Source organism: Carassius gibelio, chromosome A19, assembly GCF_023724105.1.
Source record: "Carassius gibelio isolate Cgi1373 ecotype wild population from Czech Republic chromosome A19, carGib1.2-hapl.c, whole genome shotgun sequence".
NCBI classification, from domain to species: domain Eukaryota; kingdom Metazoa; phylum Chordata; class Actinopteri; order Cypriniformes; family Cyprinidae; genus Carassius; species Carassius gibelio.
In genome coordinates, this window is record NC_068389.1 from 27,943,788 (window position 1) to 27,965,420 (window position 21,633).

At 36.8% G+C, this 21,633-nt stretch overlaps 2 protein-coding genes across 3 annotated transcripts in view; both read right to left on the reverse strand.

Moving 5' to 3' along the window:
* LOC127935359 (uncharacterized) overlaps positions 1–21,633 on the reverse strand; it is a 103,676-nt gene that overhangs the window by 62,229 nt on the left and 19,814 nt on the right. The window lies entirely within an intron of this gene.
* Positions 1,426–9,815, reverse strand: LOC127935354 (uncharacterized). Of its 2 annotated transcripts, none has more exons than XR_008148070.1 (4): positions 9,139–9,572; positions 7,342–9,023; positions 2,590–2,631; positions 1,426–2,463 (listed from the first exon to the last, which is right to left on the reverse strand). XR_008148070.1 is itself a non-coding variant. In XM_052533150.1 (4 exons), exons 1-4 carry the CDS (start codon positions 9,662–9,664, stop codon positions 2,297–2,299), a joined length of 618 nt encoding a protein of 205 aa, XP_052389110.1. In that variant the 5' UTR covers positions 9,665–9,815; the 3' UTR covers positions 1,426–2,296. The 2 variants fall into 2 exon arrangements, 1 of the variants encoding a protein (XP_052389110.1); XM_052533150.1 differs by lacking the exons at positions 7,342–9,023; positions 9,139–9,572 and adding exons at positions 5,976–6,320; positions 9,601–9,815.

Sequence of the window (21,633 nt, forward strand, 5' to 3'; positions counted from 1 at the left end):
TGCAGAGAACTATTCTAACATCTTTTAGAGCTGCTTGGACTCAACTCACTTTATTTTCCTTTTATTTGAAATAAAATTACATATAATTTGTAATTTTTAGTAGTCATGTACGTAGGATATGCTGTGACTGATATCATATGTGTTACAAAGATGAGATGCTGCTTGAAAATAGTGTGTTTGTGTGTGTGTGGTTTGGTTTCCTCAAATAAATGTGGAAAATACAAAAGATTACAACACAGTAGAACATCACTTAATTAAATTAGCCTATAGGCTACACTTTACATATATTAATCACATGTATTATCAATATAGGTAAAGTTGCAAAGACTAAAGTCTCGAATCCAAAAATATATTCTTTATAAAAGTTGAGCCTCATCCACGCCCCGCTTAAACGGCTCGTACCTTTTATTCTCGTTGTAGTATTGTTGTTGCCACCGCCATGTCGTATAGACGCTGTGTGTTTGTTTGTGAAAGCAAAACTACTTTGTTTGACCTTCCAAAAGAGGACACGGCTAGAAATCACATTTATATCACGTTTATAATGGGTCTTATGTTTATGTCTTGTTGCTCCAGCAGGGCATCACAATATGCTAATGAGCGTAACATGCTTGAGGAATTCGGCCAATCACAATGCACTGTTTAGCTGGCCAATCAGAGCACACCTCACTTTTCAGAATGATGAGTTTTGTGAAAATCGACTGGTTTCAGAAAGGCAGGGCATAGAGGAGAAACAATAATGTACAGTATGTGGAAAATAATGTATTTTTTTAAACTTAAACCGCATAACCACATTTCATTATACCAAATACACAAAAAATAATTATCTTTTTAGCACCATCATATAACCCCTTTAAAATATTAACAGCTTCAGACAACTTATGAGTAACTGCCATTGCCTGAAAGAGTTTGTGAGACTCACTAAGGTCGATCAGCGTTTTCACTAGTGTATGTAAGAGGTTTTAAGTAATGCGTATGAATGAATTTCACTTTTTTTTTTTTTTCACTTGTGTTTGTAAAAGGCTTTTCAATTATTATGGCCTATATGGCCCCTTAAAGATTTCTTGGCCTGAATAACTCTTGTGTTAAGTGAGTGTCATCCCTGACAGTTTGTTTTCCCGTCATCTTTTAGCTGTATGTTTTTAATAGAGTCAGACAGGAAATGTTTGTTCACTGTGAAACCTAATGTGAAACTTTTTTTTTCTCCTTCGGAAACAGAGCTGACATCTCTGAACACATGCAGCTGTGTTTGAGGAGGTTTGTATGATCAGATAATGCACAAATACAATACATTTGTTAGTTTTACAGCTTTTTATTTCATCAGAACTCTTAACAACAGATTTGTCTTTGAACACATCTTTATTTAATCAAGCTTTATGTGCCCACCCCCGTCCCCATCATTTATACTTTCTCTTAACCTCAGCTTGTTGTGTAAAAAGGGTCGAAGCCCATTTTCCTTGAAGTTTGAAGATGGTTGTGTTTGAAGAGAAATAGCATGATCTGGTTTTGTGTCAGAAAATGCACAAACACACAGTTTCACAGTTTTACTGCTGTTTATTTGAACTCAAAAGCATACATGGAACATTAAGACATATGTTCGCATTTTAATTTAATCAAAATGTATGTGCCATCCCAGACAGCAACATAGTATTGGCCCAGATCCGGCCCACATCTGGCCCGCATGAAATCCATGTGGGCCAGATGTGGGCCAGACCTGGGCCGAAATTGCTTGCTGTCTGGGATAGAAGAGAGTCACATTTATATTGTATCTTGAAAACAGCTTACATGTACATATTAATAATAATCTAGATATATATATCATGTCTAAAGATGCAGCCAGATACTATTTTTAGTCCTGCTGGTTTAATGATTTTAAAGCATATATATTGGCTGTGACAGATGACAGCTGCTGTTTTTTTTTTTTTTTTCTTTAGTAAGGATTTTGGCTCAATCTCTATATTACAGTAAACATTCTTTAAGACATACTACTCTAGCTTGAATATTGTGTATTGACATTAAAATATGTTGCAGAAGCAGTAACAGCTCTTAAACTGAATATTATTACCAAGCACAGATGAACTGCACAAACCTGAATAATAACCACAACAATTAATGTTTCACTGGGGCTCAAAAAGGTGAAATCTGTCAAAACATCTCAGTTTCTCAGAAGTGAAAGAAGATCTGGTCAACATTTGGGCATTTAGGGCACACAGTTGTCTATTTTAGTTAGTAATCAACAGTAATTCAGGTTTAGCTGACAGTGCAATGCTCAGACAGGAAAATAAAGCAGACAAATGAGTCATTTAGCTGAATTGTGACGATTTAGAGATGAGCGTCTGGCTGCGTTCCATCCTTTCTGCCAGGCGTGATGGTGAATGATAACTCCTGCAATGACTGTAGCTAGAAAAAACACAGCAATAGCCAGAACAACACCACCGAGCATCAATCCCTTATTGTTTGTGTCATCTATAGAGAGACAGACACAGAAGAAATATTCAGATTTATACAACTACAAAAGTGTTTACTGATAACTAGAATTGGTGCTGGATCTCTTTCATTTATGAAAAATTAAATGAGTTAATTAAACGTTACCTGTGATGTCAACTTCTTTTGGCTTTTCTGTTACAGAAAGACCTGTAAATATATGATCAGTTTATCAAACACACACACACACATACACACAAAATATTTTTAATTGTTAGTTGTATATTGGAGAGTGGGTTAAGATTAGCTTTTGGTGCTTTTAAGTTGTTCTTTATGCAACAGAATACAAAAATGATGCATAACGACATTTCAACGGCTTTATAATTAGTTTTTCAGAACAAGAAAAAAACAACACTTTTGATTTGCAGTGTATGATTGTGATAAAAAATGTACCCATATTGTCTCGGGTTACTTGACTGTAAACCTGTTCCCTGAAAAAGCGTGAACGAGATGTTTAGAACGTTCTTTGTTCGACCGTTAGTTGAAGCATGTGTGTCAAACATGCCAAAGTTTGTCTTAATTAACCTCGATTAGGTGATGTCACTCGATTACGAACACCTGTCTGAAAGGACGTCCAGTCACGCTTACAGTGTGGGATTCAGGTGCAGCATCTCGTTCCCACTATTTCAGGAGAAGTAACCCGAGACATTGCCTTATCAAAAGCTACTCTCGATGCTGTGCTCAATAGCACTATTGGGAACGAGAATACCAATGCCACCGCACTGGAAGTGTTTGGATCCCCAGTGTTGAGTAGTGTGTGCGCACAAAGATTGAAGAGGTGTCAGACGTGACTTTGAGATGTTGACTGGAGGACACGTGAGCCAGGAGTAGCATGGACATCCAAACTATAGAATCTGAAAAATGTATGTGGGACCAACCTCCAACATCACACACTTGCTGTATGGGTGCACCTCTTGCTAAAGCCATTGAAGATGCAACTCCCCTAGTTGAATGCGCCCTTATTCCTAGAGACGAAGTCTGAACGAGCATCTTGTAGACTAGGGCAATAGCATCTGTCACCCAATGTGACATGGTTTGCTTAGTGGCAGTCGCCCCTGTTTACAGCCCCCATGGAATATAAAAAGCTGCTCCAACTTACGCCAAGCAAGTGATCATATTTATTAAGAATAGGTATTATTCTGAACACAACTCTGCATATATATATATATATATATATATATATATATTTATATATATAGTTTTCTCTCCAAAGGCCTGAAGTTCCAAACTGAAGTGCTCAAAACTGGCCACTTCAAAGAGCTCTTTGGAATAAAGGATTCCGAAGGCTACAACTGATGGACACTTTGGGATCCCATGATCCTTTGCACAGATTCTTTCCATGATAAAGCTGCGGGTTCTTTGATTACCCCCTGGTGGCTGGCTGCAGTACAACTCTCCATGTAAACAAATAGGACTTGAGTAAAAAAAAAAATCAATAAATTTAAACATTTATAACTAAATAAATCAGTATTTTGGCATAATAACACTATATTAAGCACAGCTTGATTAATGACTCACGCGAGTCACGTGTGCCACCCGCTGGCGCATGCGCAAATAACAGCTGTTTGCAATCTCCTCAGACGCAGATTGAATCACTGCTGCAAAAACGCGTTCATTTCATGGAAATTCCGCTACTATTTTGTTTAAAAAGAAGAAATTGCAAACAACGTTGTACAGTGCAAACTGTGCCTTCCAGCAAAGAAAACACTTTCTTCATCGAAGGATTTGACATCCAACCTAAAGAAGCATTTGCACTTTTAAAAATTAGTTTTATATTTGCAAAGAGAAAAAAATATTTGTATTCTCTATTTTCCTTTTGAAGAAACATTTTCCAGTGTCTAAAAAATGTTCTTATTATATTTGCTTGGGAAAAAAAAATATTTGTATTCTCTATTTTCCTGTTGAAGAAACATTTCCTAATAAAATTCTTTCTTATTATATTTTCTTCAAAATAAAACAAAATAATCTGTAATACCAATACCATGCACTAGATGTCTGTATAGTCCTTTACACATATATTAATTCAGGGCTGTGAAATTCTTAATTAATAAATGTTGTTGTTTTTAAAAAATAATATTTGACCTTGAAGTAATCCAGAAGTAATCCAAAAGTAATCAGTTACATTACTTTCATATTGTGGTACTTGGATTACGTTACTGAATACTTTTTTTATGAAGTAATTAGTAACTGTAATGGAATATATTTTTAAAGTAACCCTCCCAAGCCTGCTTCCAATACAGTTTTCCAAAAGATGGTTTCGGTCATGCGGTAGTTGTTATTGTAATAATTGTTTTTGTAATAAGTTAGATTTCAGCTAGTAATTTAAAAACAGCTTTAATGCTATAAAAACAGGGCATGTCGTTATGGATGATTGGGTAGCAATTTATTTTACAGTCCTATTCCTCATCTACATACTATGTACTTATTACAGTAATTACAATAACTATGTAATAACTAGGTACTAACCCTGAACCTACCCCTAAACCTAACCCTACCCCATGTAGTTACCTTGTATTACCAGAACTTTCTTAGATAAATACACTGTAAGTACAGTATAAGAACATGTTAGTACACGTACTGTAAAATAAAGTGCAACCGATGATTGGGTCTGTGGGAGTTTGGCTGGGAGTTTTTTTTTCTTTTCTTATTTTTTTACAGTGTAAGCATCCAACACTATTGGGAGATAAAAGGGTCTGTATTAATTATCAATGGAAAAAGCGTAACGACTAACTTAGATCACGTGAGGCACCTCAGACAATCAGTTTGGTCTCCTTCCCTGCGGACCGCCAATACATATCTATGGCTGCAGCATTAGTATTAGCCATTTTACTGTTTTTTTTTTTTTTGTTTGTTTGTTTTTGCTAAATGTTGCAGGCTTGGGCTCCAGGGGTTTTGTTTCAGACAGTGCACCAGTAGCACATCAACCGATAAAAACACACACAATTATGGCAAAATACCATAAACTTGAGGTGAAAATGTATTCAATAGAGACATCGGTAGCAGTACTGGTATAAATAATACTGGCCTTCATTAATAATAAGCTATTTAGTAAAAAATGAATAAAAAATGACCTTAAACAGATATACTTTATAAAACAGACCATCTTCATTTTGTTTTTACATTAATTGCAGCTTCAAAGTGAAATGACAATATGAATATATTTAATTAATATGGAATTAATTAAAAAATATATATTATTATATGCAATTAGTTAGGTAGTCTTTAATCAATTGACAGTTTAAAAAAAAAAATATATATATATATATATATATATATATATATATATATATATATATACATTTACATATATATATGTAAATGTAGTACATTTACATTTAGCATATAACATAATTTTTCCTACCCATGTGCTGCTAAATCCATGTATCTTAAAACAAAAATATTGTACAGATCTCGTCTTTGCTGGCTCATCTGACCCCTTCCCCTCTACAACGACAGGTTTGTGAAGATATGATGGAAAAACTGAAATGTGTTACCCTCAATCTCTAGTCTGATGGGTTTGTCGAAGAACATTTCTTGAGTGAAACACTTTGTTCCACAGAAATAAAAGCCCACATCTGACTCTGTTACTCCAGAGATCTCTAGAAAGACTCTGGTGATATTTGTGTCTGCAGTAAGCTTCAGACGAGGGCTGTTTTTATCAAAGTTCTTCAGGATATTTCTTCCAGTTCTGTCTTTCTTCACAGAAATCAACATATCTAGTTTTTCAGAATTGAGGTGATACCAGGCGACTTCACGTCTGTCTATCATGCTGCAGTTCAGACTGATGTTTTCTCCCATCTGAACTGGTAACGCATCATAAGACCCTCGCACTGACGCATCTGAAGAGACATCAGTAAAAACAGTAGGGCTGCCCCCGACTAAAGATATTCCTAGTCGACTAACACTCCTGCATTTTAGCGATTAGTCGAATAATCGTTCATTTATGATATTAATATAAAAACCTGCATATATACAAGGAAAGGTATAGTCCAAGTTGAAGTTTAACACTTCCATATGACAGAAAATGCTAAAGCATGATATTAGCCCGTTCACAATGAAAATGAAGCGCTTAAAACAGAATAGTAAAGCATTTAAAGTATCCAGCGCTTACTGACACAAAAATCAGTGGCCAGAACGTTATAGGCTAATTATAACATAAAAACAGCAATCAGACTTCCTGTGCATTTTAATAATTTATTATCAAAAATACAAACTGTAACAGTTACATGTCAAAAAAAAAAAACAGTTTTGAATAAAATAAACAAAAATTCGTTCTTTAAAATAAATTAAATAAACTTATTAGTAACTTAGGCCTAGTACAAAAAAAAGGAAAATAAATAAATAAATAAATAAATAAAATACTGTAGCAAAAACGCTGCTTTGTATAAAAATACAGTGGAAAATTAATATAATTTTTATATTGTTCAAAAGGAAAATTAACAAGAACGAACAATTTAATAAATGCACATGGCACATCGCACAACGCCAAAACTTAGAATAAAAAAGAAGGCGGCAAACAAATCAACAGCCTAAGTATTTGATTAAATTCTTTAGAACAACTATATTTTAGAAAAAAATGTGGAACAAATAATTTAAAAATATCAGAGCAAAGCCGCAAACTACCATTAAGACGACGGATGAGTCTTTACCTGAAACAACAAATTGCAAACATCAGACTAAATTTTCTTACAGAATAAAAAAACAACTTCTGCATTATATAAAAACGAATAAATAAAAATAATATGTATTTATTTATTTGTATAGCCTACCCGTTATAAAAAAAAAATACCCGTTTTTTTTTTTAATAGCCTAACAGATAGCAAACAGAAACACTACAAAAAGGAAATTAAGCATTCTTACCTAAGCTTTCAATTCGATTTTAATTTTTTCATATTATGTGAGAGGAACACCAGCTTGTCCACATTGTTGGGAAGAAGGGAGCTTCTCGACTTGTTCACAATGAAGCCGGCCTTTGAAAATATGCGCTCTGATGGAGTGGATGTGGAAGGGATACAGTGGAGTCGTTTAGCTGCTTTAGCGAGCTTTGGATATCTGTGTTCATTTTTTTGCCACCATGCCAATGGTCCCGAATCAACCTTTGTTTTATCTGCCAAGTACATTTTTATTTCATCCTTCTCTTCTGCATGCTCCTCCTCATCAATGGCCATCAGCATGGATATCTCGGCCTGCTTTTCCTTTTTCGGTTCGGGCTCACCCTCCTCTGCGGGGCTAATGCTGTCATGATCACTTTCTGGCGCAGTTTCTGTAGATAAACTTTCTGCCAGATCCGACACTGTGGAGTACGCATCTTCTCGTTCGTGTTGGTCAAAGAATGACAAGCTCTTAAAACGTGGGTCTAAGACAGCAGCTTGAATATAAATGCTGGTCGCGATATTCTCCGTCAGTTGCCATCTCGTGTCAATTTCTTTTGCTAGTTCTGTCTTTAGTGCTTTTGTGGTGGGACTGTCTTCGTTGCGCAGCACCAAATGGCGCCTCTTCATGTTGATTAACATGGGCAATGTGGCAGATAGGGATGCGTTTAAATCCTGAGAAAGCAGCTCAGTGAGAGTGACCATAGGCTTGAGCACTGCGACCGTGTCCTCCGCTGTCAGCCAATGTGCTGTTGTGAGATCTAGACCTCGTTCAGAACGTTTGGTAATTTCAGGGTCTGACAGCACAGCTGTAACCGGCCATCTCTGTTCCAAGAGTCTCTCCAGCATGAAGTACGTGGAGTTCCATCTTGTGGAGACATCTTGGATAAGTTTGTGTTCTGCAACATTCTGCTGCTTCTGTTTATGAGTCAGAGCTGTTGTAGTCTTAGTACTTTTCTTGAAATGCCACACAAGGCGTCTAGCAGCAGCGATGCATTGACATATGGGGTCAGTTTTAAGAGCCGCGTTTATGCATAACTGTAACGTGTGCCCTGCACAACGGACGCCCTTCGCATTACCCCAGGATGGATCATCAGAAATCAGTTCTGTGCACAACACCATATTAGCGGCATTGTCATGTACGACTGCTACCCTCTTTTCTGCAGGTATTTTAAATTCTTCAACCACTTCACTGAGTCACTCTTTTATGTTGGTAGCTGTGTGGCTCTCCTCCAGCACTTTTGTTTCCAACACAAAAGAATGTAGTTGCCAATCTTCAGACATGAAGTGTGCAGTAACGGTCATGTAACCCTCATTCTTGATAGAGGTCCATGTGTCTGTTGTAAAGCTGACTGCTGTACAACTTTGAATTTTCTTAACAAGAATTTCTTTAGTCGTGTTGAACTTGCTTGTTAAGCCATGCATTATTGTGTCGCGTTTGGGAATGGTGTAGCCTGGTTCGAGGAATTCAAACATTTCTTTGAACCCGTCACCACGGACAACGTTGATTGGTCTCATATCAAGCGCAATGAAATCGACAATTTTCTCTGTAATTTCTCGCTTTCTTTTCTCACTTAGAGGCGGTCTCAAAACGAATCTCTGCTGCATCATTGTTGACTGCGAAGTCGAAGCGCACGACGCCACATCATTGCTGCTATATTGTGGATGAGCCTAGAGACAAATGCATGTCAAAAACCATGAATATGATTTAACTTAACAGCGCAAATGTGTTTATATCCTTATTGTTAAAACGAGGGGCCATGTGGTGGTTAACGTTACTACTTACATGTTTTAAATGATAAGACATATTCGATGTTGACGAGTGATAGGCAAATGTTTGCCTGCAGAGTTTGCAAACAGCCTTTTTAGGGTCGTCCTTCGACTTTTCAAAATGATCCCACACTTTGGACTTTTTTCCTGACATAATTATTAGCATCAGCCAGACACCTCTCCCTCAAGTGTGCTTTGGTATACCGCGAGACACGAGATCTCATTGATCTCTCTTGCTTTGATGTCATGTCATACACTGACTGCGAAGCCCCTGATTGGGTAATTTTTTCACGTAATATTTTTTTTTTTTTTTTGCGACTAACCACCTAATGAAAATGTATTCGACCAAGCCCTCTTCATATCGACTAACGTTTAGTCGACTATTTGGGAGCAGCCCTAAAACAGACCCTTTTAGACCATGCTCATAATAATAGTTATTTATGTTAATTTCATAATGTCTGAAATAGAGTATATTTACCATTGGATGTGATTTGCATAATCCAACATGAAAACACACAGAAGAAAAATATGACTTTGTCCATCTTGTCTGTCGATCGTAACGGGGTCGATCAAACTACAGGTTTGCAGAGACACTAAACCACAAACTGTTTCCTCTTCCTTGACAGAGAAATATAAAGCACTGAATTATAGCCTCTGTAATGTTTACTGAGATCAAGTGAGACAGGAAGCTTACGCTGCAATTCTGAACACGTCACATTCACTTTTATCTTACAGCATCAGTGATGAAGGAAAGAGTCACAGAAGCTTTAAAGCAGGTAAAGTCATTTATTAAGATATATTTAAGCATACAGACAGTAGAATAGAATTACATACTATATAGAAAATCTTATTCTCCTTCTTGTACCTGAACAAAGCAATGTTAAACATGAGGGAAATACATCTGAAAGAAAAGAAACAATAAAAACGTAAAAACATTGATTGATGCACCAGATACTGTAGTCAGTATCATACTGTAATGATGAAAAACAGCGTCTCGTGTTTATTTCACATCCATATTTTAAAAGAATTGCTGTTGATCTGGACAGCTGTATAGAGTTTGATCCATATTCACTCAGTCCTACAATAATGTCTCACAGATGTCACAGAGCTTGATTTGCATTTTTCCTTCACTGCATTTACCAGCAACAATTACCAAACTCACAAGACTGTCACATCAGATCACAAACTTCACAGTTACAGTATTATTAGGTCTTAAGACCCTGAATTTCGCTGCGAGAGGCTGATTAGAGGAAACTAACTAGTTTGACTCGCTTGCTGTTAATGATCATGGATCCAGAGACTGCGTTCTGTAGATTTATTTGCATAAGAAACAAACAAGGTTCTGCGTCCAATACATTCCATAATTGTTTCACTAACATACGAAATGGTGTCCAAAAGTCATGACAAATGGCATAAAACAGCATAAAGGCTCTTTAGCGGTCAGCAAAAAAAAAGACTTCCTCCGTCACCGCTCTCTTACCCCAAACACACAGGTGAACACATGATAGATTCTTACTACCTCTGTACCACCAGGTGACGCAATTGACACAAAAATCTGTACAAAAAAAATAATATAACTATACCTCTTTCACACAGCTTTCAGTAGCACGTTTAGAGCAGATTAAGTTTCTCTTGATCCCTAACCATTTCAGCTCGATCCAGGGCCGTTTGAAGGAATTTGGGGTCCCCAAGCAAAATGGACATAGAGGCCCCCCGACCCCCAGCACGCACGCAAAGCCTACAGGAACCACAGCATAGCCATACAGTTTAAGTTCACCCACACTTTATATAAATAAAAAAGGGTTACAGTGCAAATACTGCTTGAAAAAATAGTTTGGTGGGAATTCAATAGTGATTTGCACTCTTTTTGTTTTCTAATAATATGACAGCACACACTTATCAGTTTAAACTCTGGGCTGTGCAGGATATCAGCTATAATTATAGAGCTTGTGGTACCTTGTGCTATATAGAGGAAACATCAGCACTGAGAAGTGATGCATCTGTTGATGTTGAGGATGAAGTTGATGGTGTAGCTGGGAAAATAATTGAAAAAAAAATCTGAAATTACCTGTGAAGTACGTTTTAACATTTCACTGTTAGCATAATGAAAGCGGTCACTATTAACAGCTCAGGGGTGTGTTTCCCAAAACCATAATTGATAAGTTAGATGGTAGACACTTTATAATAACAATCATTAATAGATGGTAAATTGATAGTTAATTAATCTTTAGTTAATTGTCATTTAACTGTTAGCAAACAGTATTTTTACTTATTATAAAGTTTACCGAAAACTTAACCTCTTAAGCTCAAATGCTATTTTGGGGATTTCCGTTTTCCATTTTCATACCTGATTTTAAAGATATGTTAGCATTTCCATATTTTGATATTAGAAGGGAAGGGATGCAGGCAGCTGCTTTCACTACCAATGCTTAAAACATCCCAAGCTAATGTTTGATGCACGGAATTTATTGTGTGGTTTTTATAACCCCCATTTGGTAGATAGATTATCACGGTGGAATGGTATTGCATGCTATTTGCTATGCCACTTTCATCTAGGGCTGTAGATATCAAATTTGTTAGTAATCGAGTATTCTACCAAAAATTCCGTCGATTAATTGAGTAATCGGAAAAAAATTGTTTTTGCTTATTAATATTAATTATGCAAGAGAAAATAAGACTCCTGGGTCTCTTAAAATGAACAACTAAGTAGCCTTTTTTAGAATTTTTTTTTTTTTTTTTTTTTAAATGCATAGAATGCAATGCATACATCAAAAATAAACATTTAATTATTATCCATTGTTTCTCTGTCTGTACTTGAACTGTGAACAAGGACAATAAAGTTGACGGATGAATTAAGTGCATTTAAGTGCCATTCAGTTGGGGTTTTAAATAAAGCATTTTCTGAGATGCACATTAAACATTAAACACATAAAACATTAATTTAATTTATCTTTTATTTATTGATTATTAACTTAACTTTTTGGTAAACAAAGGGGATTTACTATTAAAAATAAAACATGGAAGAAATTTTGTGTGATTAAACCTTAAAAAAAAAAATAATAATAATAATGTTTGATTTTTTTTAGTAGTAGGGTATGTACATTCTGCTGAACAATAGTAATACAGGACTTTTATTTTGACGGGTTGACATACCTTTACAGTTCTGTGTATGTGATGTGACACTAGTTTTACTCAAATCAAATGGTCAAATGCTCTGTATAGTTCTGGAGATGTTGTTCATGTGTTCACATCCTTATTTGGTGAGACAGCAGATGCTGAAATTACCGCGAGTGTCACGTGCGCTTCAGTGTGTGTTAAAAAAGGAAGATGCTTCTGCTCAATTCATTAACAGAGACACGCAGAACATGCAGGATTCATATTTAAATAGACTGTTCCGGCTTAATATTTACAGATATTAGTCCATATTGTGATTTGATGTAAGTGCAATGACCTATTTTTAATTCATTCATTCAAAATTTGGCAAATTACGTGTCATTCTGCGTTAAACTGTAAATTCCGTTTTTATGACTGGATTCCGCAATTCCCTCCACATTTTCTGCATCGCGGAAATCATAGGGCCCTAGTTGTGGTTTGCCAGCTCTATCTTGCAATCGACACACGCCACGACGTTCTCTTTACGTTTGCCTGCGCCCTCAAATCAAAACACTGCTGACTCCTTGCAGTATGCGATTTCTGTTCTGCGTCTTCCTTATCCCATTAAAAAACATATTACAATAACCATATTCCTTCCGTTCGAAAAAAAGGTTGCACTAACTGTTCGTTACAAGCAGCATTTGCCGTCAGGCAGGTAGCTAACATAAACATATTTTTGCTAGCCTACCTGCTGCAAAATTACACCATTTGTACAAGACTGACAAGTAGAGCTATTTTATCCAGTGTAATTTATCACTTACCACTATCTAGTTTTTTCTTATCCTCCTCTTCCTTTCTCTTCTGGCTTCCTGAAGCATAATTCCACTTCATGACTGCCGAGGAGGTTTTGTATTTTGCTGGTAGCAGAGATCACGTGGTTGGGTGGCTGCTGTCAGCGACTACTGAGAGGGGCCCCCTTGAGGGGGATCCCGATAACAGTGTCATTACACGTTACTGCATTGATGATCAAAGGGGCGCTCACACAGTGTCGTTGCATTTTATTCTTAACCAGTCATTGTCTTGGGGCCCCAGGCCAGCTCGGGGCCCCAAGCAATTGCTTGATTTGCCTGCCTTGTCGCGACGGGCCTGGCTCGATCTGACAATTTTTTACCTCTAAAGATACACTTTCTGCACATTTTTGTCTTGAGAGAATATAATTTTTCAACACATAAAACCTTCACATTACTTCAGTATACCAATTTAAATTTAACGTTCATAAAGAATATCTTTTTGGATTTGAGACTTTACTCTTTGTAACTTTACAGATCTTCTTTATGAGCCAAGAGTTTGTAACGCTCCAAAGAGAAAGTAAAAATTTTAATCGCATCATATGACCCCTTTAAGTCATTCACAGAGAAGGGTATAACTGCAGTCTGGAGATCTCCAAAACAAGGTGGGAGCTCCAAAATGGGGCATGGCTTCCTCCCATTGAAAGACAAGTGCATGACACGCATGCACAATTTTTCCCCCAATCCACTTCAGTGCAAACTCCGCCCCACAACTGATTCTGAAGTTTTTATTGGTTGTCAAGTCAAGTCAAGTCACCTTAATTTATATAGCACTTTAAACAAAATACATTGCGTCAAAACAACTGAACAACATTCATAAGGAAAACAGTGTGTCAATAATGCAAAATGATAGTTAAAGGCAGTTCATCATTGAATTCAGTGATGTCATCTCTGTTCAGTTAAATAGTGTCTGTGCATTTATTTGCAATCAAGTCAACGATATCGCTGTAGATGAAGTGAACCCAAATAAGCAAGCCAGAGGCGACAGCGGCAAGGAACCGAAACTCCATCGGTGACAGAATGGAGAAAAAAACCTTGGGAGAAACCAGGCTCAGTTGGGGGGCCAGTTCTCCTCTGACCAGACGAAACCAGTAGTTCAATTCCAGGCTGCAGCAAAGTCAGATTGTGCAGAAGAATCATGTTTCCTGTGTTCTTGTCCTGGTGCTCCTCTGAGACAAGGTCTTTACAGGGAATCTGTATCTGGGCTCTAGTTGTCCTGGTCTCCGCTGTCTTTCAGGGCAGTAGAGGTCCTTTTTAGGTGCTGATCCACCATCTGGTCTGGATACGTACTGGATCCGGGTGACTGCAGTGACCCTCTGATCTGGATACAGACTGGATCTGGTGGCTACGGTGACCTCGGAACAAGAGAGAAACAGACTAATATTAGCGAAGATGCCATTCTTCTAATGATGTAGCAAGTACATCGGGTGTTATGGGAAGTGTTCCCGGTTCCGATTTATCTAATTAATGCAGCCTAAAAATATTTTAACAGATTTGGATATTAAAAGCATATTAGTATGTTATGTGTAAGCCAGGTTACAGAGATGGGTCTTTAATCTAGATTTAAACTGCAAGAGTGTGTCTGCCTGCCGAACATTACAATAATCTAACCTTGAGGTCATAAATGCATGGATTAACATTTATGCATTTGACATTGAGAGCATAGGCCGTAATTTAGATATATTTTTGAGATGGAAAAATGCAGTTTTACAAATGCTAGAAATGTGGCTTTCTAAGGAAAGATTGCGATCAATTAGCACACCTAGGTTCCTAACAGATGACGAAGAATTGACAGAGCAACCATCAAGTCTTAGACAGTGTTCTAGGTTATTACAAGCAGAGTTTTTAGGTCCTATAATTAACACCTCTGTTATTACTCATCATCCAGTTTTTTATATCGACTATGCATTCCATTACTTTTTCAAATTGGTGTGTTTCACCGGGCTGCGAAGAAATATAGAGCTGAGTATCATCGGCATAACAGTGAAAGCTAACACCATGTTTCCTGATTATATCTCCCAAGGGTAACATATAAAGCGTGAAGAGTAGCGACCCTAGTACTGAGCCTTGAGGTACTTCATACTGCACTTGTGATCGATATGATACATCTTCATTCACTGCTACGAACTGATGGCGGTCATATAAGTACGATTTAAACCATGCTAATGCACTTCCATTAATGCCAACAAAGTGTTCAAGTCTATGCAAAAGAATGTTGTGGTCGCACGCAGCACTAAGATCCAATAAAACTTATAGAGAGATACACCCACGATCAGATGATAAGAGCAGATCATTTGTAACTCTAAGGAGAGCAGTGTAACTACAATGATACGGTCTAAATCCTGACTGGAAATCCTCACATATACCATTTTTCTCTAAGAAGGAATTGTCACAGTTGGTAAACCGTGATCTCGGGTTGTTTACACTTTGTTGTGAATTCTGTGTGTTCCGCCTCTGCACTGATTAGTTGTGGGCATCTCTGTTAATTGTATCAGCAACAGCTGCCACTCCTTACCCATCCACTATATAATGGCTTGTCTCACGTCCTGTGTTTGTGAGATCGTTGTTTCATGTCGTTGTGTTTACCCCCGTCTGGCTTCTGTGTAGTTTTTAATGCTTCAGCTGCTCCACAGAGGTCTTGGAAGCTAAATTCCCTCTTGATAGCCAGGCATGAGATGTGCTTTAGGTAGTTGCCATCAGTGAAATCAAACCACTTGTGTAGGTAAGCAAGCGCTCTTTCATAGAACATAAGAAAGTCCTGCTCTATAACAGCAACCTGTGCGGTGGGAAACTGTTACAGGAGAGTACTGGTCCCGAATCCAAAGAATCTATCATTTTTCCTTTGTTCTAGTTTCAATTTGAGATTGGTCATTAACTCGAAAAGTTCACACACAGTTGTCTCGTCTCCCTCAACTTTAAGCACTGCGTCGAAAAAAACTTTGAGGCTATTTTGCAAAAACAGCAAGTATGCCTGGAGTTCACAGGGCACGTCTTCTCCATCCTCACAATTTGCGAGCAATTTCCAAAGTGCTGATGGACAGCGCTCTTCTCCAAGAGATAAAAAATAGCTTTTGACAGCTGGCCAGGAGTCGTGCAGACGTTTGACAGCAGGCCACAAACTTAGCCACCGTGTCGGCACATTCTTGTAAAGAGCCGTGTACTCCTCATCCACAAACTCAAACACTTCCTTTAATTCAGTAATTCTCAAAGTGTGGTCCGCCATCGCCCCCTAGTGGTCCGCGAAACGATGACCTAAACTAGGCAAGTGTTTGGAGCCAGACATTGATGTGTGATAAGCAGCACCACCCGTCTCATTAATATTCACGTTAAGTTTTAGATGGAAATCTCAAAATCTAGAATCCACAGATCTATTAGTTTTGTAATGTACTAGTTTTTGTTTCATGTGTAAAATCTAGGGCTGAAACGATTCCTCGAGTTACTCGATTACAAAAATTCCTCGAGGCAAAAACTCTGCCTCGAAGCATCGTTAAATTCCTATGACGCGCACTATACGCGCGGCGCAGGGATTTGATTGTGTCACACGGACCGTTTATTCACACGGACCTTTTGAATTTAGTTGGCGCGAAGGCGGAGAATAGATCTATAAATAAACGGCAGAAATTGTCACTTAATAAAGAAGAGAACAAGGTGCAGTGTCTCTACTGCAAAATAGAGCTGGCATACCACAACAGCACATCTTCCATGATTCAGCATCTGATCAGAAGACATCCACTCTATGCTGTTTCACCAAGCATCGCTGAAACAAGGTAAGTTAATGTAGTCTAAGCCTATTGATGTTCGCTGATTTTAATCCCATACTGCATTTGCAGCGATGTCGTGATGCGGTTTGACTAGATATGATGTTTAACTTGATGACGTTTTAAAGTAGTAAACGTAACTATCACGTTCAATTGCAAGAGAGTATAGCCTAAAAAAAGAACCCCTTCACACACACACAAACACACGGACGCACGCACACACACGTCAGACCAATTGCAGCAATGCATCACATATGCTTAAACTTTTATGTAGCCACGCAACAATAATTTCAGTATGCATTCACTGTATACACCGGGACGTGATGGAGGAACAAATATTGTATTGCAGTCTTTGCGAGACCTTGTTTGTATGTCACGTCTGCCAACATGTTACAGTAAGTTCACTTAACTGTACATTGTTCTATAATTGTTGGCAATGCCAACTTGGCACTTAACTTTTGGAGCCAAACTTTTGGACTTGGAAATAAATACCTCTGTTGAGAAATAAAAGCCAAATGCTTGTTCATTTTACAGCCACATCATTTTTGTTATGCATTATTTGTTTTGGTTGTTCAAAAACACACACAAATCGTTTTATCCGATTACTCGATTAATCGATCGATTAAGTGCTAGATTAATCGATTACAAAAAGAATCGATAGCTGCAGCCCTAGTAAAATCCCAGTAATTTCAGTGATATTGGACATTAAGGGGAACATTCTTTTCAGCATTTTATTGTTACTATAGTTACAACCATAGACTTCCTATACCCACCACCTCAGTTTTAAACTAATGGCTCTTTGGAATGGCATTAAGTGGGACCTAGGCTGTTACAGTATGTTTAATTGCAGTTTTTTTCCACATGTGCAGTTTGTTGTTCATATTAAGCTGCAACTCATTTCACATTTACTTTTTCAAATTAAATAAAAATGTATATAATAATTTCTGATCATATTATTGCATTTGTGTTTGAATAATTAGTTTTTTACTTGAAACAGTTGCATATTAAACTTAAATTTAGCTTATCCTTCCTATTTTGTTGGTTTTTGGGGGCGTGTTAGAGTGTGATTCTGTTAGGTGGTCCTCAGAAAAAAATTGGAAGATAAAGTGGTCCTTGTGCTGAAAAAGTTTGAGAAACACTGCTTTAATTCTTGCACACGTTTAGCTGAAGACGAAAAGTGGTTGCAAACTTTTGTGACTATGTTCTCAATGTCAATTCTTAGCTTATCGCCTCCCAGCCGGCATTTCAACGTTGATTCAACGTTGAAACAACGTCAGGTACCATGGTTGAATCAACGTTGAAAAACCTTTCGATTTTGCAAATTGGATCAACGTTGAAATCACGACGTTGATTCACCGTTGAAATCGTGACGTTGATGTACGGTTGAAATCACAACGCTGATTCACTGTTGAAATTCCGACGTTGAATCAACGTTGAATAACCTTTCGATTTTGCAAATTGGATCAACGTTGAAATCACGACGTGGATTCACCGTTTAAATCGCGACGCTGTTTCACCGTCTTACCTGCATTATGGGTGAATTAGGGTCGTGCTGCAGACCTGGGATGAAAGCTGAATGAGGTGTTGATTTTGAAAAGTTAATCAGCGTTGATAACAAGACGTTGTTTCCCCGTCGTACCTTGCACAGTGTATAAATACACCTAGATCCTAGTTGGCATTTAGATCAACAATGTACATGCAAGGCTAAAAATCTAATGACTGGCAGCAATGGCTTTACAAACAACTTCAATAAACTACCACATGCTCAAAATTGTCAAACAGCAGTTAAATTTTGGAAACATACTGTATAAAACAGATGAAAATAATCCCACACTTTATTATGCAGAGTATGCATGGAGGTAATGCTAAAAACATGTAGTAGAACAATCCAAATACAATAATATTTAAAGGTTTTTGTAAAATAATTCGGCACAAAAATGCATATTTTTTTCAGCACTTACAAGACAAACCCTTGTACCTTTATGACTGAAACCAGTGGATCTTTTATTTTGGTGGAAAACTACAGTTTCTGTCAAAAACATGTTTTAGTAATGTGTCTCATTTCAAGCTGTGCACATTTGTGCCGTGAAAAAGTGTTGCACAGTACGTGCAGGGAACCTTCAACCAGTTGATTTCTAATGGGATCCCCCCCGGACTGTGTCTTCTTTACCGTGGGGAATGCAGAATGAGATTTCTACCGCAGGGCACTCTAAAATGTTAGAACCAGCAGCCTTAGTGTATACAGTGTGGTTGTGCTTCGGGTGATCCTTGAAAGTGTCCCAGCGCTCGGTCCTTTCTGACGCCGTCCCCTCCACTCTCTCCCACTTGTGCACTTTCTGTACCGTCCTGTATAAACATTTACATTTAATCATTTAACAGACGAATTTATCCAAAGCGACTTACGAATGAGAAGAACAGAAGCAGTCAGGTGGACAAGCGAACAACAACAGTATACAAGTGCCATGACAAGTCTCAGTTAGTCTAGTACAGAACGCATAGCCAGGTTTTTTTTTTTTTTTTTTTTTATATGAAAGACAAGAAAAGAAGGAAAAGTGCTAGCATTAGTTGGTTAAGTTCTACTAAGTACTAATAAGATTTAACCAATGAGTTTAGGTATGTCCACAATGTTTCACAATAACTTTGATATTGTGAAATATATTTAACTGAAAACTGAATGCAAAATAAATCACACAATATTTTCACTTTACAGTTCAGTAACAGTGAGGTTGGAAACAAAGTGGACAACACTATTCATTAAACACTTATTTAATGTATTCAGATGAAAATTTACAATATTAACAAATTATTCACAAGCAGTGTTTTCAGAGCCCCCAGTTACACTGTTTTAATCAAAACACTAGTAATACAGTGTAGTAAAACAAATAAAATCTAATTCAGTAATAAACTGATCTAATTTTTAATAAACTAAGTACAATCAAAACCTATCACAAAAGGTCAAAGCATCTCTAGCAGAAGTGACAGTGCAATGTAGCAGATGAACAATTTCTGACCAATGTTTCAAGAATAAACTGGATCCTCGATGACTCTACAAGGGGAAAGAAGAAATGGTTTACTGAAAAGTTCTTTAAAAGCAGGATTTCATATTATACCATTTCTTTAAACCACTGGTTCTCAAACTTTTTATACCAAGTACCACTTCAGAAAATATTTGTTATTAAATATTAAGTTGCACCATAATGACCAACATTACATTTCAGCAGCGTAGTAGACCAAACTATTCAGCTACAGGTCTACAGTTAAAAAATGAGGCAGTTTTATTCTAATAAGAATATTTATTGTTGTCAGACACTTTACCATGTTTGAACATTAACACTACAACTGTGCTAACATACACAGGTAAATAAAAAAAAGTTTAAATTAAAATGTAATTTTAAATGTAATTATGTAACAAAAGTCACAAAACTTTACTGTACTTTAACTCTAACATACTTAAATGTGCAAAAAAAAAAACTTACTCAAAGATTAAGTTAAAATTTATTAACATTAGTTTAATTTAGTGATTCACCTGCATAACAACTAGAGGGGGCCTGACACTTTGAGAACCATGGCTTTAAACAATCCTTTTATTTATTTATTCATTTTCATTAATTCATTAAAATTATATTATTTAAATACCGACATTTGCACTTATATGTTTCAGAAAACACTTTGAAACTATTATAAGAATACAAACATATATAACAGACCTAATGCATGGGATACATATCAGGAAAATATGGGAAAATCTCTAAACCATCTCTAAATCTCTCTTACCAGCAACACATTAGGTGAGCACCTAACTTGATCAGCTGTGATAAAGCAATGCAAAAATAGACACACGGGTATTTATTTATCTGCAGATTACATGTCCTTTAAACTACCCATTTGTAAACTCTGGTAATACTTTACTATTTTCAAAAGATAATAAAGATAACGTTAGCGATTTTCTTACCTCATTTTGACAGGATGTTTTCAGGACCTCGCAGAACACCTGACCCTTCTTGTGTTCACAGTTTTTGTTCTCCATTGACATGTCACGACTCAAATTCGCTCAAAATAAATAAAAAATGTACAGGCAAATATGAAATAATTCGGGACCGATAGAGCAGTCAGTTATAACGAGCAGCAGCTCACAGTTAGCCGCCTCACTCACAGAAAGACGACAATAACGGTCATATTTTTAAATGTAGAAAGGCGCGAACCGATTCATCCAGTTTCCTGAATGACAGCCAGATTAACCAATCATGATAGAAGTAATAAAATAAAACTACCAATGGGAGTTGTTTCAGTGTGATAAAGCAGCGAAATGTATATAGTTTTATTGTTGTTAATGATGATAATATTTAACATATACCTTTAGATTTTAGAATAGGTATCATGACTAAAATATTTTAAAATGCTATTAAAATAATTAATTTAAATAATTTAATATAAATAATTTAAAAGCTTGTTAACCTTTTTCTACCATTTAGCATTAAACATTTTTAACGTTGTTTCATTAAAACAACTGACCTTATTTCAGCCATATTTCAATGTTGAAAGTTGGTCATGTGCTGGAAGTTTTTCAACAGTTCATCTTTAAACGTTGAATCAACGTTGTTTCAACGTTGAAACCACAACTGACCTTTTTTCAACCATATTTCAACATTGAAAGTTGGTCATGTGCTGGATGTTTTTCAACCATTCAGCTTTAAACGTTGAATCAACGTTGTTTCAACGTTGAAACCACAACTGACCTTATTTCAACCATATTTCAACATTGAAAGTTGGTCATGTGCTGGATGTTTTTCAACCATTCAGCTTTAAACGTTG